The sequence below is a fragment of the Scardinius erythrophthalmus genome, assembly GCF_964197995.2.
Source record: "Scardinius erythrophthalmus genome assembly, chromosome: 18".
NCBI lineage: Eukaryota > Metazoa > Chordata > Actinopteri > Cypriniformes > Leuciscidae > Scardinius > Scardinius erythrophthalmus.
In genome coordinates, this window is record NC_138238.1 from 15,120,690 (window position 1) to 15,136,721 (window position 16,032).

A 16,032-nucleotide genomic window follows, 5' to 3' on the forward strand; every position below is an offset into this window, starting at 1 on the left:
AGAGCACTCCACACAAATGGATAAAAGATGAGCATACGCTAAGATAGAGATCTAGAGAGAGTATCCGAAACCTTAAAAAGCAGGGGCAGCAGCTGTAGATGCTGAGGTACTGGTGTAGAGAAGGAGCGCCCCGCACTGGCCATCAGCCACTTCAGAACCGTTTTAAAGAGTTTAATGGCCTGTGTCCTCTCGTCCTGCTCTCCCACTCCGTTCTCTTCCACCACGTGGTTCTGAATCTCTTCGTCCCCCTCGATCAGGGGCTTCAGCTGAGACAAGACCCTTTCGGTAAACTCAGCGATGTGTGGGGACTTAGTAGGCAGAGTACATGGCAGGTTGACATCAATCATGAAAATGTACGTCAGCACACTGCAAGTAAAGAAATCATGACAACAGAGAATCAGTGGAACTGCTAGTGTATTTTTAGATCACAGATCTCTAACCGCAGACCTACCTGCCGATGCGCTCTCTCACATTCTTATAAACCTGAGTGAGTTTGGGCTCTAGGTAACTCAGCAATCTGTGTAGCAGCTCTGGGACCCTCCACTCCTGCTGTGCCAGACCACCCTGCAGCACATACAGGTGGCTACGAGAGAGAGAGAGAGAGAGAGAGAGAGAGAGAGAGATAGGAGAGAGATCAGGGTAAATATCATGTATGCATTTAATGTCTGAATGGTATCAGAATTGGCCCATGAACCTAAACACAATATACACTTACCAGGCATCTACAAAGGATCCACCTTCCCCACTGAGAGGACACTCCATCAGCATCTCGAGAAGCCAGTGGAGCTTTCGTGGATCTCGGCTCTCCTGAAAACATCAAACACCAACAGTTAGTTGTTCTCATATAGTCCAATCATTTATGAAAAAAGGTTGAACAAATTGCAACAGAAGCAAACTCAAATGATTTTGTATCCTCAATATGTCCTGAGTAAGGAAAAAAAAATCCCAAAGAATCCCATAAGGGGAAAGTTTTGAACAGACCCAAACATAGCCTATTCATACGCCTATTCATTCTTTTTCATATGTGAATAGGGTAAAACAAATTACCTTTAGATATCACCATGAAAATTACTGAGTTGATTACTTGCATCAAGACAAACAAAACATGTATTTCAAGATTTTTGAAATTGTTAACATGGACAAACGTTGCATAATCTAATTACGCATGTGCTAATTTGCATAAATACCACAACAGATCTAAACATTGGGTCTTGCCAGGTGAAAATGTCTTGTTGAATCTTGTTGACAGATACCAGTAAAATACTTCACGTTAAGGTCTGAATGGAACCCATTTAGGCTACCCATGCACATTAATACATAGAGGCAGGAAGAAGTACTTTAGAAACCAGCCTTTATTAATTATTATTGCAGAGATGGGGTTTGGGGCTGGGTCCGTGGGACTGTTTCTGGGGGTTCACTTTTTATTTTACCTACCTTTTGTCTTCTGCATTCTCCTTACCATTGTCTCCTGTTCCTCCCTCAGACTCGTCCCCCAGAAACAGTCCCACGGACCCAGTCCCAAAGGCTGGTTTCTAAAGTACTTCTTCCTGCCTCTATGTATTAAAACTCATGGGTAACCTAAATGGGTTCCATTCAGACCTTTACATTAAGTCTTTTACTGTTATGTGTCAACAAGATTCAACAACCACCTGGTCTCAGGCGAGTTCAGTGACTCTAAAACCATTAGAGTCCTTGTACAAACGTACACTTAAGGTTCTTTGATAAGAAATCGGTATATTCTCATAATTGTCCAATACTGAAAAAATATAATTTATTGAGTTGGGAAAACATGATTAAGTATGCAAATGTATGCTTGATGTAGAAAATTATTTATGGTTTATCTTCTCCCCCTCTTGGTCAGCTAGTTCGTATTAGAACAACTGATTATCGCTCTACAAGAGGCGCATTAAGACAAGACTGTATCATACCGCTTAGACGAAGTAAATTTAGTCAATCTGCTTTTTCTGTTAAAGCTGCACAAGAATGGAATACTATTCCGACAACTTTAAGAGATCTAGACACATATGCTTTATTTAGGGTTCAATTGAAGAATTGGTTAATCAGTACTCAGATCTGTCAACACTAGAATCTTATATCTGCTAGCCATCCTATTATTGTTTGTATTTTGTTGCATTGTTTTTAATTGATTTTAAATTGTTTAAATAGATTTTTATTGAGTTGTGTAATTATTACATTTTCTATTATGTATTCTTAATCATATTTTCTTTAGGTTGACTTGTAACATCTTGTCCAGGGACTACAGATGAAAAATAGCCTTTGGCTAATTCTGGTACATTTACAGGAATGTTTTTATTAATGTACAATGTCCCTGTCAAACTAAATTAAGCTAAAAAAAAAAAAAAAAAAAAGACATTGTGGTATTTATGCAAATTAGCACATGCGTAATTAGATTATGCAACGTTTGTCCATGTTAACAAACAATTTCAAAAAACTTGTAATACATGTTTTGTCTTGATGCAAGTAATCAACTCAGTACTTTTCATGGTGATATCTAAAGGTAATTTGTTTAACCCTATTCACGTAAGAAAAAGAACGAATAGGCGTATGAATAGGCTATGTTTGGGTCTGTTCAAAACTTTCCCCAAATGGGATTCTTCTGGACTTTTTTTTTCCTTACTCAGGACATATTGAGGATACAAAATCAGTTGAGTTTGCTTCTGTTGCAATTTTATCAAGGTTGACCCCCATTTTGGCTTAAAATGACTGGACTAATAGCTTCAATAGCAATTTAAATGTCACATAAATTGTTTTATATATTAGAAAGAGAGAAAGAGAATTTAACGCAACCTTGCTGAATAAAAGCATTCATTTCTTTTAAAAAATATTCATATTTAAATATAGAATATTTATATAGAGATTCTTTCTTTTTTCCCTTAAGTCCATTTATAATGTTTTCATGATCATTTACTGTTGGTTCAGGTAGTGAATTATGTGGCATAAAATTCAACATAGTTAAGATGTGACATACACAGGCAGTGGCCACACAGGTACCCCAGTCAGCGTAGGTCTCAACAGTAATTTTGGACAGTGCTGTTCGCATCAAAGGAATCAGGAATGCCCATAATGCCTCCACCTGTGTGTGAGAGAGAGGGGTTTCAAACGTGAATATGGTTAAACATCTCAGTGGCTCCCCTTATTTGAGTGCATCCCTCAAACTTGCAGCGGGGCTCACCTTGCCAAAGCTCCAGTGCTTGCTGCCTCTAACCAGGCCTGCGATGATCTCAGCCACACAGCGCTGGGTGCTCTCGTGAGAGTCATCTGCCAGCCGCTCCAGATGAGGCTTTAGAACAGGCAGGAAGGCATCACTGTAGTTCCGGAAAAGTCCCTGTGGGCATTGAATGAGAAAGCAAGCCATCTGTATTTTGTAATAATTCGTACGGCAGGTGAGAGAAGTAGGATTATGAGCTGGTAAAAGTGCAGAGATGTGGCTGGGAGCACAATTGTATTTACTGCTCTCCACAAATCATTTATTAAATGCATCCTCAAATTCTGTGCGACCTCTCGGTTTGGGAATTACAGAAGGGGAAACTGCAATAAAACTGCTGAAATCAGTGAACATAAACAGTATGATAACGATCCAATAAATGCTACATTTGAAATGTTTTCTCTTTGCTGAGAACTACAAAAATAGAAGCCAGCTGAATTATATGGGGATTGAACATATCCTTTTAACTATCTTAATGTACTTATGTATGCACCCTAGTGCAGAGGACACTGTAAGCAAATATCCAGGACAAACAGTGACTTGTTAACAGGATGTACAGGCACATCTAAAAATAATTCTACAGCTTACATCAAGGCCATTCAACGTATTTTAATTAAGAGCCAGGTATGAAACGCATCACACAAGTCAAAACTCAATACACTGCAATGCATCAGAATACAATTATTGGGTTGTGAATGAAACGGTGTCAAACATGTGAGAGAGAGAGTGAATATGCATTGTTTAAATTGTCTCATGCTGTTCGCTTCACGTCTCTGACCAAAGACCATGCCGATTGCAGAGTTTACACATTTAAATGACCTGAACTGTAGGAAATACGAATGAACGCACATAAATAACCAAAGAAAATTGAATGAAGGAGCACAAATCAATGCAAAATTGTGAGGAAAAGATTTGCAATTTGTATTGGCACAGCATTACTTAAAGTTCTAAAACTATATATACACAACTGTTCAAAAGTTTGAGGTCAGTAAGGTTCTCTTTTAAATGAAATTAACACTTTTATTCAGCAAGGATGCAATAAATTGCAGCCTTTGCGAACGTAAGAAAACAAAAACCTTACTGAGCTCAAATGTCTGAACAATATATGTACAGGTTATTATACTTGACTATTTAAAATGACAATATTGTCTCAGTTTCAGATTTATCAGTCGGAATTCATGATTATTGCCTTAGGATGCTGGTACCTTGAAGAGACAGAAGCGACGAGGATTGAACTTGTCTTTGCCCTTTCGGTCCTCAAGGGACAGGAACTCGATGAGCTGTTTGATAAACACTGGGTCTGTGAAATGGTCATAGATGATGCGTTCCCTCTGTTGGAAAATAGTTTACATAGTTACAAGTTCATCAGGAAAACAAAGTGTAGTGAAGTACGGTTGAGATGTGTCCATGTATACCTCATTCATGTTCTCAGCAGCAAGATCCTTAGGCTGCTCTGCTTCTGGAGCATATAACATCAACTTCCTAAGTGCAAAGGAACAAAGAGAGTGAGGAATAAAGGCTGGAAGCATAGATTTAGACTGAATCATACAGTGATCAGAAGCTGAGAGGGTTTACTTTGGCCAGCAGTAGTAGCCCCAGTGTGTCTTTTCTACAAAGCGGAAATTGTCCCAGTCCTGCTGGGTTTTCGGCAGGCTGTCACCGTGGTACTGCAGCCAGTCGTTCCCCGGCCTGTCTCCTGCCACCAGCCCCTCCGGCTCGGTTACACTGCCTGCAAAGCACCACATTTGTAATTGTTCCTTCCATAGATACTGAAACCTTGCAGATGGACCAACAGATGGACGTGAAGAGTAATTTAATCATCTCATTTAATTGTACTATTTATTTGTTTTCACAGGGATGTTTACTCACTTATATCACAAGGAGTAACAGGTATTTTCTTGCGTGGTCTCTTCAGCTGTTTCAGTATGCCTGCCACAGCGGCAATCGCCATCTATATCAGTGAGCATTGGAAGCAAAACCAATTAATATACAATTTACACAATGGTTTTAAATATATAACAGACAACCATACATTACCATTTAAAAAGTTGGGGTCAGTAAGATTTTTTTTTTTTTATTATTAATTCTTGTATTCAGCAAGATGCATTAAATTGATCAAAAGTGTAAATTTTTACCTTTTTTAATTAATTTTTTTACAATTTACAATTTTTCAAATGATTTCGATAAAAAAACCCTGTTCTTTCTATTCATTAAAGATTTCTGAAAAACAATGCATAGTTTTCCAAAAAAAAAAAAAATTTTTTACCAATAAGAAGAAATTTATCAGCATATTAGGATACGTTTACATGACAACGATGTGCTAAAAAGTTTTCCCTATACAGACAACAACGTTGTCCAAATGATCCCTGTTCACACGGATCTGCGAAAACGACTAAAAATGCTGTAGTATGCATGTCAGGCCAGCAGTAGGCGATGTCACTTTGTAAAGTGAAACTACTCGCCTATAGACTGAAAACATAATACGCATGACATCAGTTTTCACAAATATGCCTTTTTGTAGTTTACACAGAGAGGATAACAGTTATTGTTTTCAAAAACTTGTACTGTGAAACACATTTTCAAAAGTTTGCATTTTCAGGCCCCCAAAACACCATTGTCGTGCAAATGAACGGTCGTAAACGGCCTCTCAGAATGATTTCTGATGTGACACTGAATACTAGAGTAATGATGCTGAAAATTCAGCTTTGCCATCACAGGAATTAATTACATTATAAAATATAAAAGTTAGTATGAATTGTAATAATATTTAACAATATTACTGATTTTACTGTATCTTGATCTAATAAATGCAACCTTGGTGATCGTAAGAGACTTTACTTTTTTTTTTTTACACAAATCTTACCGACCCTAATCCTGTGAACGGTAATGTATATTGGAAAAGGTTGGAGCTAACGCTGCAGGAATGGCCACCCCTGATATATATGAATTGAATATAAAATTAACAAAATAACAGCATTCCACCAACCTTGCGAACAACCAGCGCATCATGGTTGAGGCTCCGTATAAAGAAGAGCACCGCAGGAGCCGGGAGAGGATAGTCATCTCTTAGCAGTAGAGACAGGAAGCCAATAGCAATGTGCTCAAACTTCCAAGGCCTGATAACACGCAAAATAGCATATTCACAAATGAGTGACGTTTTTATGCGTCTAGTTTTGTAAAAATGTAGCACTTTTAAACATCTATTTAATACTTACAGATCCCTCTCATTTAGACATTCCAACAGATCTTTCAAAAGTGTTTCATATTTCCTGGAAGAGGGAACAGTGAAGATTTACCACACCATGTTAAATGAGTAGTAGAAAACGTTGTGAGTCTGTATGCGTTCAGCACTTACTGCTCTGCATCCTGGTTTTTGTCTTGTTGAAGTGCCAGCCCTTGCTCCAGCTCCTGTTCTACGGGAGTCCCAATGTATGGAGTGGGATGCCTTGAATCGGTGAGGCTCCGGCCTAGAGAAATCGCACTCTCAGGTACCTACAGATTCATCAAGGGAAACATGAGTCTTACAAAATAAGATTGCTGTCATTTTACACCATACACAGCCTAAAGGTGACAGCAAAATTTCTGCAAACTTTCGCAGTCAAAAAGTTCCATTGTCTATTGTCAAGAGTGTTGCGATTTATGAAGCACCAACTTGAACCTGTTGTGAAACCTGCAATCCTAGGTGTATATGACATTCTTTCTTTCAGACGAATACAATTGGAGTTATATTAAAAAATGTCCTGGCTCTTCCAAGCATCATAATGGCAGTGAATGGCTGTATGTCTTTGGAAGTCCATCAAAGCGAATCTATTCATTATTAAAGTGCTCCACGGCTCTGCAGGGGTTAATGAAGGCCTTCTGAAGTGAAGAGATGCATTTGTGTAAGAATAATATCCATATTTAAAACTTTATCGACTAAAATAACTAGCTTCCGGCAGGCGGCTGTACGCATCGATTTACGCCAAAAGAGTAACCCTCGAACTTGACGCACAATGTAATGACAGCAATTGACGCATCTCGCGGTTCAAAAAAACAGGGCTGGGCAAATGCATTCGTCATTACGTTACATATTTTTCTTACACAAATGCATCGCTTCACTTCAGAAGACCTTTTTTAACCCCCTTTTTTAATATATATATTAAAATATATTTTTTATTCAGCCATTCACTGCCATTATGATGCTTGGAAGATCCAGGAATTTTTTTTATATAACTCCGATTGTATTCGTCTGAAAGAAGAATGTCATATACACCAAGGATGGCTTCAGGGTGAGTAAATCATGAACTATCCCTTTAAGCAAAATTCTAGATCACATGGATTTCTATAGAAACGACTGGATTTCACCTGCAAATTTATGTAGAACAGTAAATATGTCTGAATTTTAAGAGTCTGAATGACACACCGCAGTGGCAAAATATCTATGTTTATGAGCAAAACAGGTGACGCTGCTCACAGAAAAGTCGATGCCGATGGTTTCGTACTGCCGGTGGACTTTGTCTGCGAGGTCATCGAAGAGTCTGACGATGGACGGCTTCTCTAGGGACATAGCAGAGCTGAGGCCTGAACGCACTATGGATGGCCATGTCTGAGTGATGCAGTCCCAGTCATGCAAGTTAGCAAGGCACACTCCACTATGGTTCCCAAGCAAGCAGTACAATGCTCCCTACAGCAAAATATGATAAAAACAATGGTATCAAGTCAAGAAAATAAATTAACAAATGCAGCAGTTTCTATCATTTCTAATTATAGAAAGTGAAAACTATAGATTGCAGACCTTGAACTGTTGCTGGGTGACATCAGTTCGTGTGGGCTCCAGTAGCTCCAGGACACGAGGAGTAATGTCTCTACAGCAGAAGTTATAGGTGCCCAAAGCTGTGAACAACACATTCTGGGCCTTGCTGCGGACCTGAGGGGCCAAAAAAATGGACATTCAGGAGTACATATAAAATAAAATGATTATTTTAATGTAAAAATTTGGCAGATGTGGAATCAAGACCTGGCTGTAGGTGCTGGTAGAAAGACGCAAAAGGTCCCTCAACAGGTCCTGATGAACAGTCTTGTATTCACACCCCTCGACCAACAACTTTCGCATCTAAAAGTGGAGAGCAGAATTTTTTTTTTTTTACTTCTTACTAGGTGTGTTGCAATATACTGCTATTGACAATAATCATAATATTTAAAAAATGAAAAATCTATCATGTTAAAGCTACACATAGAACAAATTCGTACATGATCCAGAGTTTGCCACCTGACATAAAAAAAAGACAATGGCGCAATGTTTACAAATTTTGCAGCATTGGCCAAACAGCAGAAAACATAAGATAAAGTTAAACATAAATTTGGCTGAAAAAAATACTAGATTTTTTTTATAGATATCACCATAATATTGTTCTTGTGAAATATTTTGTGAAAATCTGATATTGACAGCCCTAAAATATCTATTATGTGGCAATTCCCTATGCCAGGTTATTAGCATTGGCTCCTACCTCATGCTGTAGAAGAACTCTGTCAATCAGAAGAGCTCGGATGTGCTGTTTCTTCCCATGAAGCTGGAGAGTATAAGAAGGTTCATAAGACAATTATGCATTGCAAATATAAAATGCCACAGGAGATTTCTTAGGCCCAGCTACACACCCTATTCTCCATAGACTTCTTCACCAGGGTGAAACTCTTCCAACGAGAGTCAAACTCGTGTTTGTGGGAACCTTTGAAGTGCATTAAGTCACTGATGATCTGAGGGAGACAAACAACTGTTAAACCCGGAGACTTTAACAGCTAATTATTGCTATATGATCCCATTCAATTAATAGCCTACAATAATCAATTCATGTTGCTCAAATATCTACTGTGCTTACCTTGATAATGGCGAAAAGGGATTTGGTGTCATCCTCTGAGCGCTCCAGAATGTAATCTACAAAAGAGAATTAGAAGATGCATGGGATGACTGTCTCAAGAATTATGGGTAATTATGGTGCAGTTTTGTCTGCAAGTAGGTGTGGTAAACGAGGAGCACTCACGAAGCAACTGTCTCATCACTTTACAGATTGCCTCACGGTAGTTCTCTCTGGACTTATCTGAAGAAAAATCAGCAAAGCCTTACTGAAAAGTTCTGAACTGTACATTCATCACAACAACACGAAACAACAGGTTTCATAAGCAGTTTCACTAAGAACTTCCTCAGTTCTGGCTTACCATAGTCAACACCAATGTACAGCTTTGTTTCCTCCAAACTGATCAGGCTGGGAACACTACAAAGGAGAAAAAAAAAAAATCATATTCATAATGAAGTACTACAGTTCGGGTCGGTAAGAATTTGTACATGTTTTTGAAAGAAGTCTCATCAAGGCTGCATTTATTTGATCAAAAATACAGTACAAACAAATGTATATAAAAATGTCATTTATTCCAGTGAATAAACCATTAGGCTACTCCAGTCTTCAGTGTCAAATGATCCTTCAGAAATCATCCAAATTTGCTGATTTGGTGCTCAAGAAACATTTCTTATCAATGTTAAAAACAGTTGTGCAGCTTAATATTTTTGTGGAAACCTTGATACATTTTCTTTCAGGATTCTTTGATGAATGAAAAGCTCAAAAGAACAACATTTACTTGACAGAGAAAACTTTCTAACATTCTCAATGTCTATTTTATTACCAACTTTCTTTTAACTTTCTTTTATTACCCCCACTTTTAACAATTAAATACAAAAGATTAAATAATCATGATTTAATCAGTACTGTGTATTTCTTTGCACATCCACTGCTTAGAGGGAACATTGTTCTATATCTCAGTGTGTTTTAGGACTTACAGGCCTGTGACTAAGGTTCCATCAAGAGGGGGCAGCATGCTGCCAGCACCCAGCAAACAGTGCTGGACTATACACAGACTCTGAAGGACATCATCTCTGTTTAAAAAGCAGAAATAAGTCAGCATTAGCAAAAACAATTAAATATATATATATATATATTTTTGTCTTTACCATTATTACAGAGTGCTCTTTTGACCTCTGACCTGCTCATGTCCTGTTCTCCCTGTGCGTATCTCTGCAGGCGCTGGAGCTCGGGCTGCAGCAGCAGGTCCAGAACATAGAACACAAATGCTGTCTCCTCTGCGCTGGGCACGTGCCACTGGATCTCCAGATGCCACAGATCCCCTGGACGACCCCAGTCCTGAGGTAAGGACAAGAAAGGGGGAAGAGAAAACTCATGGGATCTACAATGATCCAATACATTTTAGAAAACAGAAAAGACTTACACAAGCCTACACAAACATTGGACACATTTGCAGTACCTTAATGGGCAAGTACTCTTGCAGGGGTCTGTTGAAGCCGCCGGGCACACTGCAGTAGTCCGTGGGGTAGATGAGCGCTGTGGAACGCAGGATATGGTGCAGCAGGTTGCAGGCCAGAGTGTAGCCCTGTTTACAGCGCATGCGCAGGGTCAGCTGCAGAGTCTGAACCAGCTGTGTGCGGTAGGGGAGGAGCTTTTCCCCATCCACACGAGTCACCTGAAGAGCAGCGAGAGGGGGTGGCAATTTGAGACACAACAATCCTGGTCCAGTGTCTAAACTAAACTTGTCTTGTAAGGTGACTGATTTGAAACACTTTTTATAGGCATTGTCTCCATTATGCTCCTAATGGAAAGTGCATGTGAGACAAACTTCATAGTCTAGTTTAAATGGATAGCCCACCCAAAAATGAAATGAATCATTTACTCACCCTCATGTTGTTTCAAAGCGCTATGACTTTCTTCTGCCAAATATTAAATATATTTAGAAGAATATTGGTAACCAAACTGTTTCTGTTCCCATTGAAGTCCATTATAAGGACAAAAATACAATGGAAGTTGTTGGGAACCGAAACAATTTGGTTACCAACATTCTTCAAATTATCTTTTATATTCGGCAGAAGAAAGTAAGTCACACATGTTTGGAATGACATGAGGATGAGTAATGCCAATGACAATGCTAATGACAGCATAAAATACAAATATAACAGAAATTGTACTTTAATTAGATTATTTCATATTAGTATTTAACACAAGCAAATATAACACACTTGTATTTGTAACCTTTTAAGATTTTGATGAAAACTTTGCAGTGCATTAAATGACTTTATTCACTTATCCATGAAGAACATATGTAAATGTGAGGCTGATCCAAATGATCTTAGCAAGGTATATAGTATTAATGACAGCTGTTTAGAAGAGTCAGGACAGAGGCTATGATGCCTAAAAATGTTGCCTAGATAGGTAGCCATCATGATGTTGGAACACAGCTGAAGATCTTTTATGTGTAGTGGTATGATATAGTGTTGTGTTCACCTCAGACAGCAGCTGAAGGCTCCAGAGCAGTTCTTTATCCAGTTCTTCCTCATTCAAAACATCTTCATCTGAAATACACCAAAACTCAAGTAAGGATGGTGACACACACTCAACATGACATAAATAGATTTATTTTCTTGTACGCACTGGCAGTTAGATGAGTAATGGCGTTACAGCAGTGTGGTACAAACAGCCTGAGAGACTCAGCAGGGTGACACTGAAACAAAGCAGTGGAGAGTTGAATCAATGCGGTCTCACAGTTGTGTATCTGTCTGCACTAATTGGGGAAAGGGGAAGTATTACCTTAGCAGATGCTCTGCACATGTCTGCCACCATCCTGCCTGCAACACGAGTCTCAAAGATGTTGGTGGTGGCAAAGTTGAAGACTTTCTCAAGAGCCACCTATAGGCAGATAACACCTCATATGAGTCTATTTACTTGCATGAGTATTTCCAGTGCCACGGTTTAAAAAAAATTGATGGTAAGATTTTTTTTTTTTATGTTTTTCACCAAGGCTGCATTTAATTGATCAAAAATACAGTAAAAACAGCAATATTGTAAAATAGTTGACTATATTTAAAAAATGTAATTTATTTCTGTAATGGTAAAGCTGAATTTTCACCATCATTACTCCAGTCTTCAGTGTCACATGATCCTTCAGAAATCATTCTAATTAGCTGATTTGGTGCTCAAGAAAAAAACTCTTATCATTATTAATGTTGAAAACGGCTGTGCTGCTTAAATCTATTATGAAAAAAAAATAATTCCCCAGGATTCTTTGAATAGAAAGTTCAAAAGAACAGAATTTACCTGAAATAGAAATCTTGCACAACATTACAAATGTATATACTGTCACTTCTGATAATATTTAATTCATTGCTGAATAAAGTATTAATTTCTTTAAAAAAATAAAAATAAAATAAATTCCTGACTCCAATCTTTTGAACAGTAGTGTCACAAAATAATTTATAGCAGGGCTGCCAACTTTTAGGGTTGGCTTGGAGTGGTGGTGGTGGGGGGGTTAAAAACAAACTTGCATCAAAATAAGTGTATTCTGATTGTCAAAGTATTCGGTAACTAAACAGAATTTCATTAAGATTAGTGACAACATGTTACAATGTTTACAAGGTACGATGACTGGTAGGCTGCTGTTTTTATTAGTGCTTGACACAAATTTCACGATTTCAATTCATAAGCTTGCGAATCGATTCCAATCTTGATTTAATGTCGATTCATTTGAATAAATATCAGGTACAGTAGCTACATGGAAATTTTTCTCAGGAAAAAAAAATCTCTCAACTAATGCTGTAAAATACAGGGAGCCTTGCCAGCTGGTATTATTATTAAAAGGTTAAAATTAACAGCTCATATTAATATAATGCTGTTTTCATAATAATGTTTTTTGAGTAAAAATACAATAATTATTTAATATAGTGCAAAGATTTAGCAAAATACTAAATACTTAAACGGCTTTCCTGAGGTAAATATACATGACATTGTTCTCCAGCTTTTTTACTGACCTCTTTCTGCAGTTGAAACACTGATTGGTCAATTACATGAGCCATGATACCTTTAGGTAGGTTGTACTGCATCTTTCAACATACCTTCTAATGTTCATTCATGTTTATTTACAATTAACTAGTAGTAAAGAGAAAGAGATGATCGGTTCACATGCCGCTTGAACTGAGGCGCTGAGGCAATCTGTCAAGTCACATTTAAGAGCGCCAAAACAGTATTTATTGTTTGAATTTTGTAATAAAATTGAGAGAATTTGAAAGCTGAGACTCCGTTTCATATCAAAAATAACCTGCTCTGTCTTGACTGTTGGTGTCAGTGTCCTCTTTGCTTCGCGATTTTCCACTGTGTGAGAAAATGGATGTGTGAAGTGAGTGTGAGAGCAGTGCCAATTGAATGAGTCTCACGCTGAATGAGTGAGAGTTGGCAGCCCTGAATATAGACCATCAAAACAACTTTACATTGTGCAACTTTACATTGTGCTGTCTTTTTGGTATAATATGTAAGATTAGTCAAATCCGTCTAATTACTAAGATACGTTAAGATTTGTAAAAAATGTAAAAATCCTATTAAATAATAAAACACCTTGAATATCTCCATGGAGCACTGTGTCAGAATGGTGCTGAAAGTGGATGAAAGGCCCAGCTCCACCAGACTCTCTAAATGAGTCATTTTCTCTGTCTCCGTCTCCTCGCGCGTCTGCTCCAGAGTGCTGCTGTCAATCAATGCAAAACACCTACAGACACATAAAATAGAGCATAAGACACAGCAATACAGTGTTTTATACTGAAGCACGCACGACTAAATGACTCACCTGTCCATAAACTGCAGAACAAAGTCTTCGAACTCCGCTGAAGCCGAACACAACTCTCTCTCCATCTAAAAAAAGCAACAGACATTAGGATCAAACACAGAGAGAATAATAATGTAAAAACTCTGTAATGGGTGTTTTTATATAATATTTCAGAGCCTTACCTCTGTCAAGTCATTCTTCTCATGGAGGGCTGATGAACAGTCAACTAAAGGCACTAGAGTAGTGAAAGTAGCAATGAACTGGAACGTGATCTAAGAAGTCCAAGACAAATATGAATAAATTCACATTTGAGAGAGCAACAACAAGGAATTAAAATTGTCATATTTTGCGTGCTTTGTTTCATCAGTTGCTTCATGAACACCATTGTTAATGTTTATTTCACAGTTTACCCACCATGCATTTGCTGAAGTCATTAGGGTCAACACCAGGTAGTGCTCTCATAAGCAGGGGCAAGACGTGCGCGGGACCTTCGGGATAATGTCGGCCTCCACTGAGAAGACTGCGGGCCATGCCAATCATGCAGCTGAGAGTGGCAGTAAGCTGGTGCGGCTCCGTCAGTGTCTCCATAGCAGGATACGTCCTGCAGGGGGCAGCACATTACACACTGTGGCTTTTAGTTTGTTCCACCATTGGGAACAGTCCAGCTCCTGCTTTACAAAACAACTGCTTACAAAGCCTATTTACAAAGATTGGATTTGTAAATCCTGACAGTGAATAAAAAGAAGCCACTCTAAGGGCAATGATAAAGCTTTAAGACTTTCGTTTATTGATTTTTATACTGTAAGTCATCTCCTATAACCATTTGAAGATACAAAAGTAAACATTTTAACATTTAATCAGCTCTACATTATTATAATAATAAAATAATACACTAATACATGTAACGGAATAAATAAATAAAAAGGTTTGAATTTATATTTGCGTATATCTTTGCTAGTTTAGCATTTAAATCATCGTCATTCTTTTCAACGCAACCTTTTTATGTAAATTAGTCAGTGCTATTTTCCTGATATTAGCGCCTACATGCCCTGAACATCTCCAGCACTTCCACACACTCACTTCTCCAGCACAGGTGGGATGACCAGCTCTGGTCTCATCAGAGCGAGGTTCTGCAGGGCCTGAGCTGCGTCCATGCTGCCCGTCTTGCTGAACATGGCCATCAGTACCGGCTGCTTCATGCTCTCCACAAAGTCCGTCACATCCTGGTCAGTGAGTCTGTGACTGGTGGGAACAGGGGTGATCCAGCAGGTTTTCTTATAGCGCTCCCGATGTAGACGTCGAACCACACTGGCAGGCAGACGCTGTAGAAGCTTCATTAGCTTCATCTGGAGAAGAAAATAAGACAAACACATGAGCTTGGAATCACTAAGAAAGGTTTAATATTGTAACAATTTCAATACGATTTTCAGCTAAAGTTTCATCCCATGTTTTCTATAGCACCCCCCATAATAGTGATAAGCTTGTAGATTAAGCTTATTCTTCAAAACCTTGTCTAAAATGTCAGCAGCACCCCAAAGTATTTGCTTCACTGTTAAAGATGAAAGTAGCATTTGGCATGTACTGTTCAATTTCTGTTCAATTAGCTCTCAGTCCTGGCTTGCTGCCTTCTTCGTAGACAGTAGTGCTACTCATGCAAGGAACAGCCTTCAGAACAACAGACTACAGGTTTTCTAGAAAAACGGGATTATTTTTGGTCATTTTGAAACCAAAACCGGACTGAAATTCATACATTAGCATCTGAAAAATAAACATATGCACTGGGCTTTTCACACTTCTTCAAATACCACAACTGTCTGCCAAAGTTTTTGCTAGTACCAAGATTTAAGGAAAAATTTGAAATGACTGTAGAAACAGTTTAACTGCTAAAAATTTGACTTTTGTTATTTCACAGTAATAATAATTAACTGAACTAAAGAAAACAATGTTAGCACCCGTTAATTTTTAATTTTAGGAGAATTTAGTTTGCTTTTTTGCACTATTTTCATCTTCCAGGATTAAATGCATCTTCATGGCAATGTCACAGGATGTGACGTTTTCTTACACCATCGTACATTGATGACTAATTTGGGTCTCAAAAATTATTCATGAAACTGCATGTCCTTATCCTACGAGAAGACGTTTCACTTAATTATTCAACAGCACGTATTGATTTCATA

The 16,032-nt window shown here is 38.2% G+C and overlaps 1 protein-coding gene across 2 annotated transcripts in view; it reads right to left on the minus strand.

Moving 5' to 3' along the window:
- psme4b (proteasome activator subunit 4b) overlaps window positions 1-16,032 on the minus strand; it is a 31,852-nt gene that overhangs the window by 3,699 nt on the left and 12,121 nt on the right. For both annotated transcript variants that reach the window (XM_081393239.1, XM_081393240.1), the window contains 31 exons: window positions 14,936-15,201; window positions 14,270-14,456; window positions 14,038-14,127; window positions 13,877-13,941; window positions 13,648-13,798; window positions 11,851-11,949; window positions 11,695-11,764; window positions 11,548-11,615; window positions 10,517-10,732; window positions 10,238-10,395; window positions 10,035-10,130; window positions 9,419-9,474; window positions 9,244-9,300; window positions 9,082-9,137; window positions 8,861-8,959; window positions 8,713-8,775; window positions 8,223-8,318; window positions 8,001-8,132; window positions 7,680-7,889; window positions 6,582-6,718; window positions 6,442-6,495; window positions 6,213-6,342; window positions 5,096-5,177; window positions 4,802-4,955; window positions 4,642-4,708; window positions 4,432-4,557; window positions 3,194-3,346; window positions 2,990-3,094; window positions 716-807; window positions 452-583; window positions 72-366 (listed from right to left, as the gene is read on the minus strand). In XM_081393239.1, coding sequence (XP_081249365.1) covers window positions 72-366; window positions 452-583; window positions 716-807; window positions 2,990-3,094; window positions 3,194-3,346; window positions 4,432-4,557; window positions 4,642-4,708; window positions 4,802-4,955; window positions 5,096-5,177; window positions 6,213-6,342; window positions 6,442-6,495; window positions 6,582-6,718; window positions 7,680-7,889; window positions 8,001-8,132; window positions 8,223-8,318; window positions 8,713-8,775; window positions 8,861-8,959; window positions 9,082-9,137; window positions 9,244-9,300; window positions 9,419-9,474; window positions 10,035-10,130; window positions 10,238-10,395; window positions 10,517-10,732; window positions 11,548-11,615; window positions 11,695-11,764; window positions 11,851-11,949; window positions 13,648-13,798; window positions 13,877-13,941; window positions 14,038-14,127; window positions 14,270-14,456; window positions 14,936-15,201 — 3,762 coding nt within the window. The remainder of the gene's footprint in view (window positions 1-71; window positions 367-451; window positions 584-715; window positions 808-2,989; window positions 3,095-3,193; window positions 3,347-4,431; window positions 4,558-4,641; window positions 4,709-4,801; window positions 4,956-5,095; window positions 5,178-6,212; window positions 6,343-6,441; window positions 6,496-6,581; window positions 6,719-7,679; window positions 7,890-8,000; window positions 8,133-8,222; window positions 8,319-8,712; window positions 8,776-8,860; window positions 8,960-9,081; window positions 9,138-9,243; window positions 9,301-9,418; window positions 9,475-10,034; window positions 10,131-10,237; window positions 10,396-10,516; window positions 10,733-11,547; window positions 11,616-11,694; window positions 11,765-11,850; window positions 11,950-13,647; window positions 13,799-13,876; window positions 13,942-14,037; window positions 14,128-14,269; window positions 14,457-14,935; window positions 15,202-16,032) is intronic.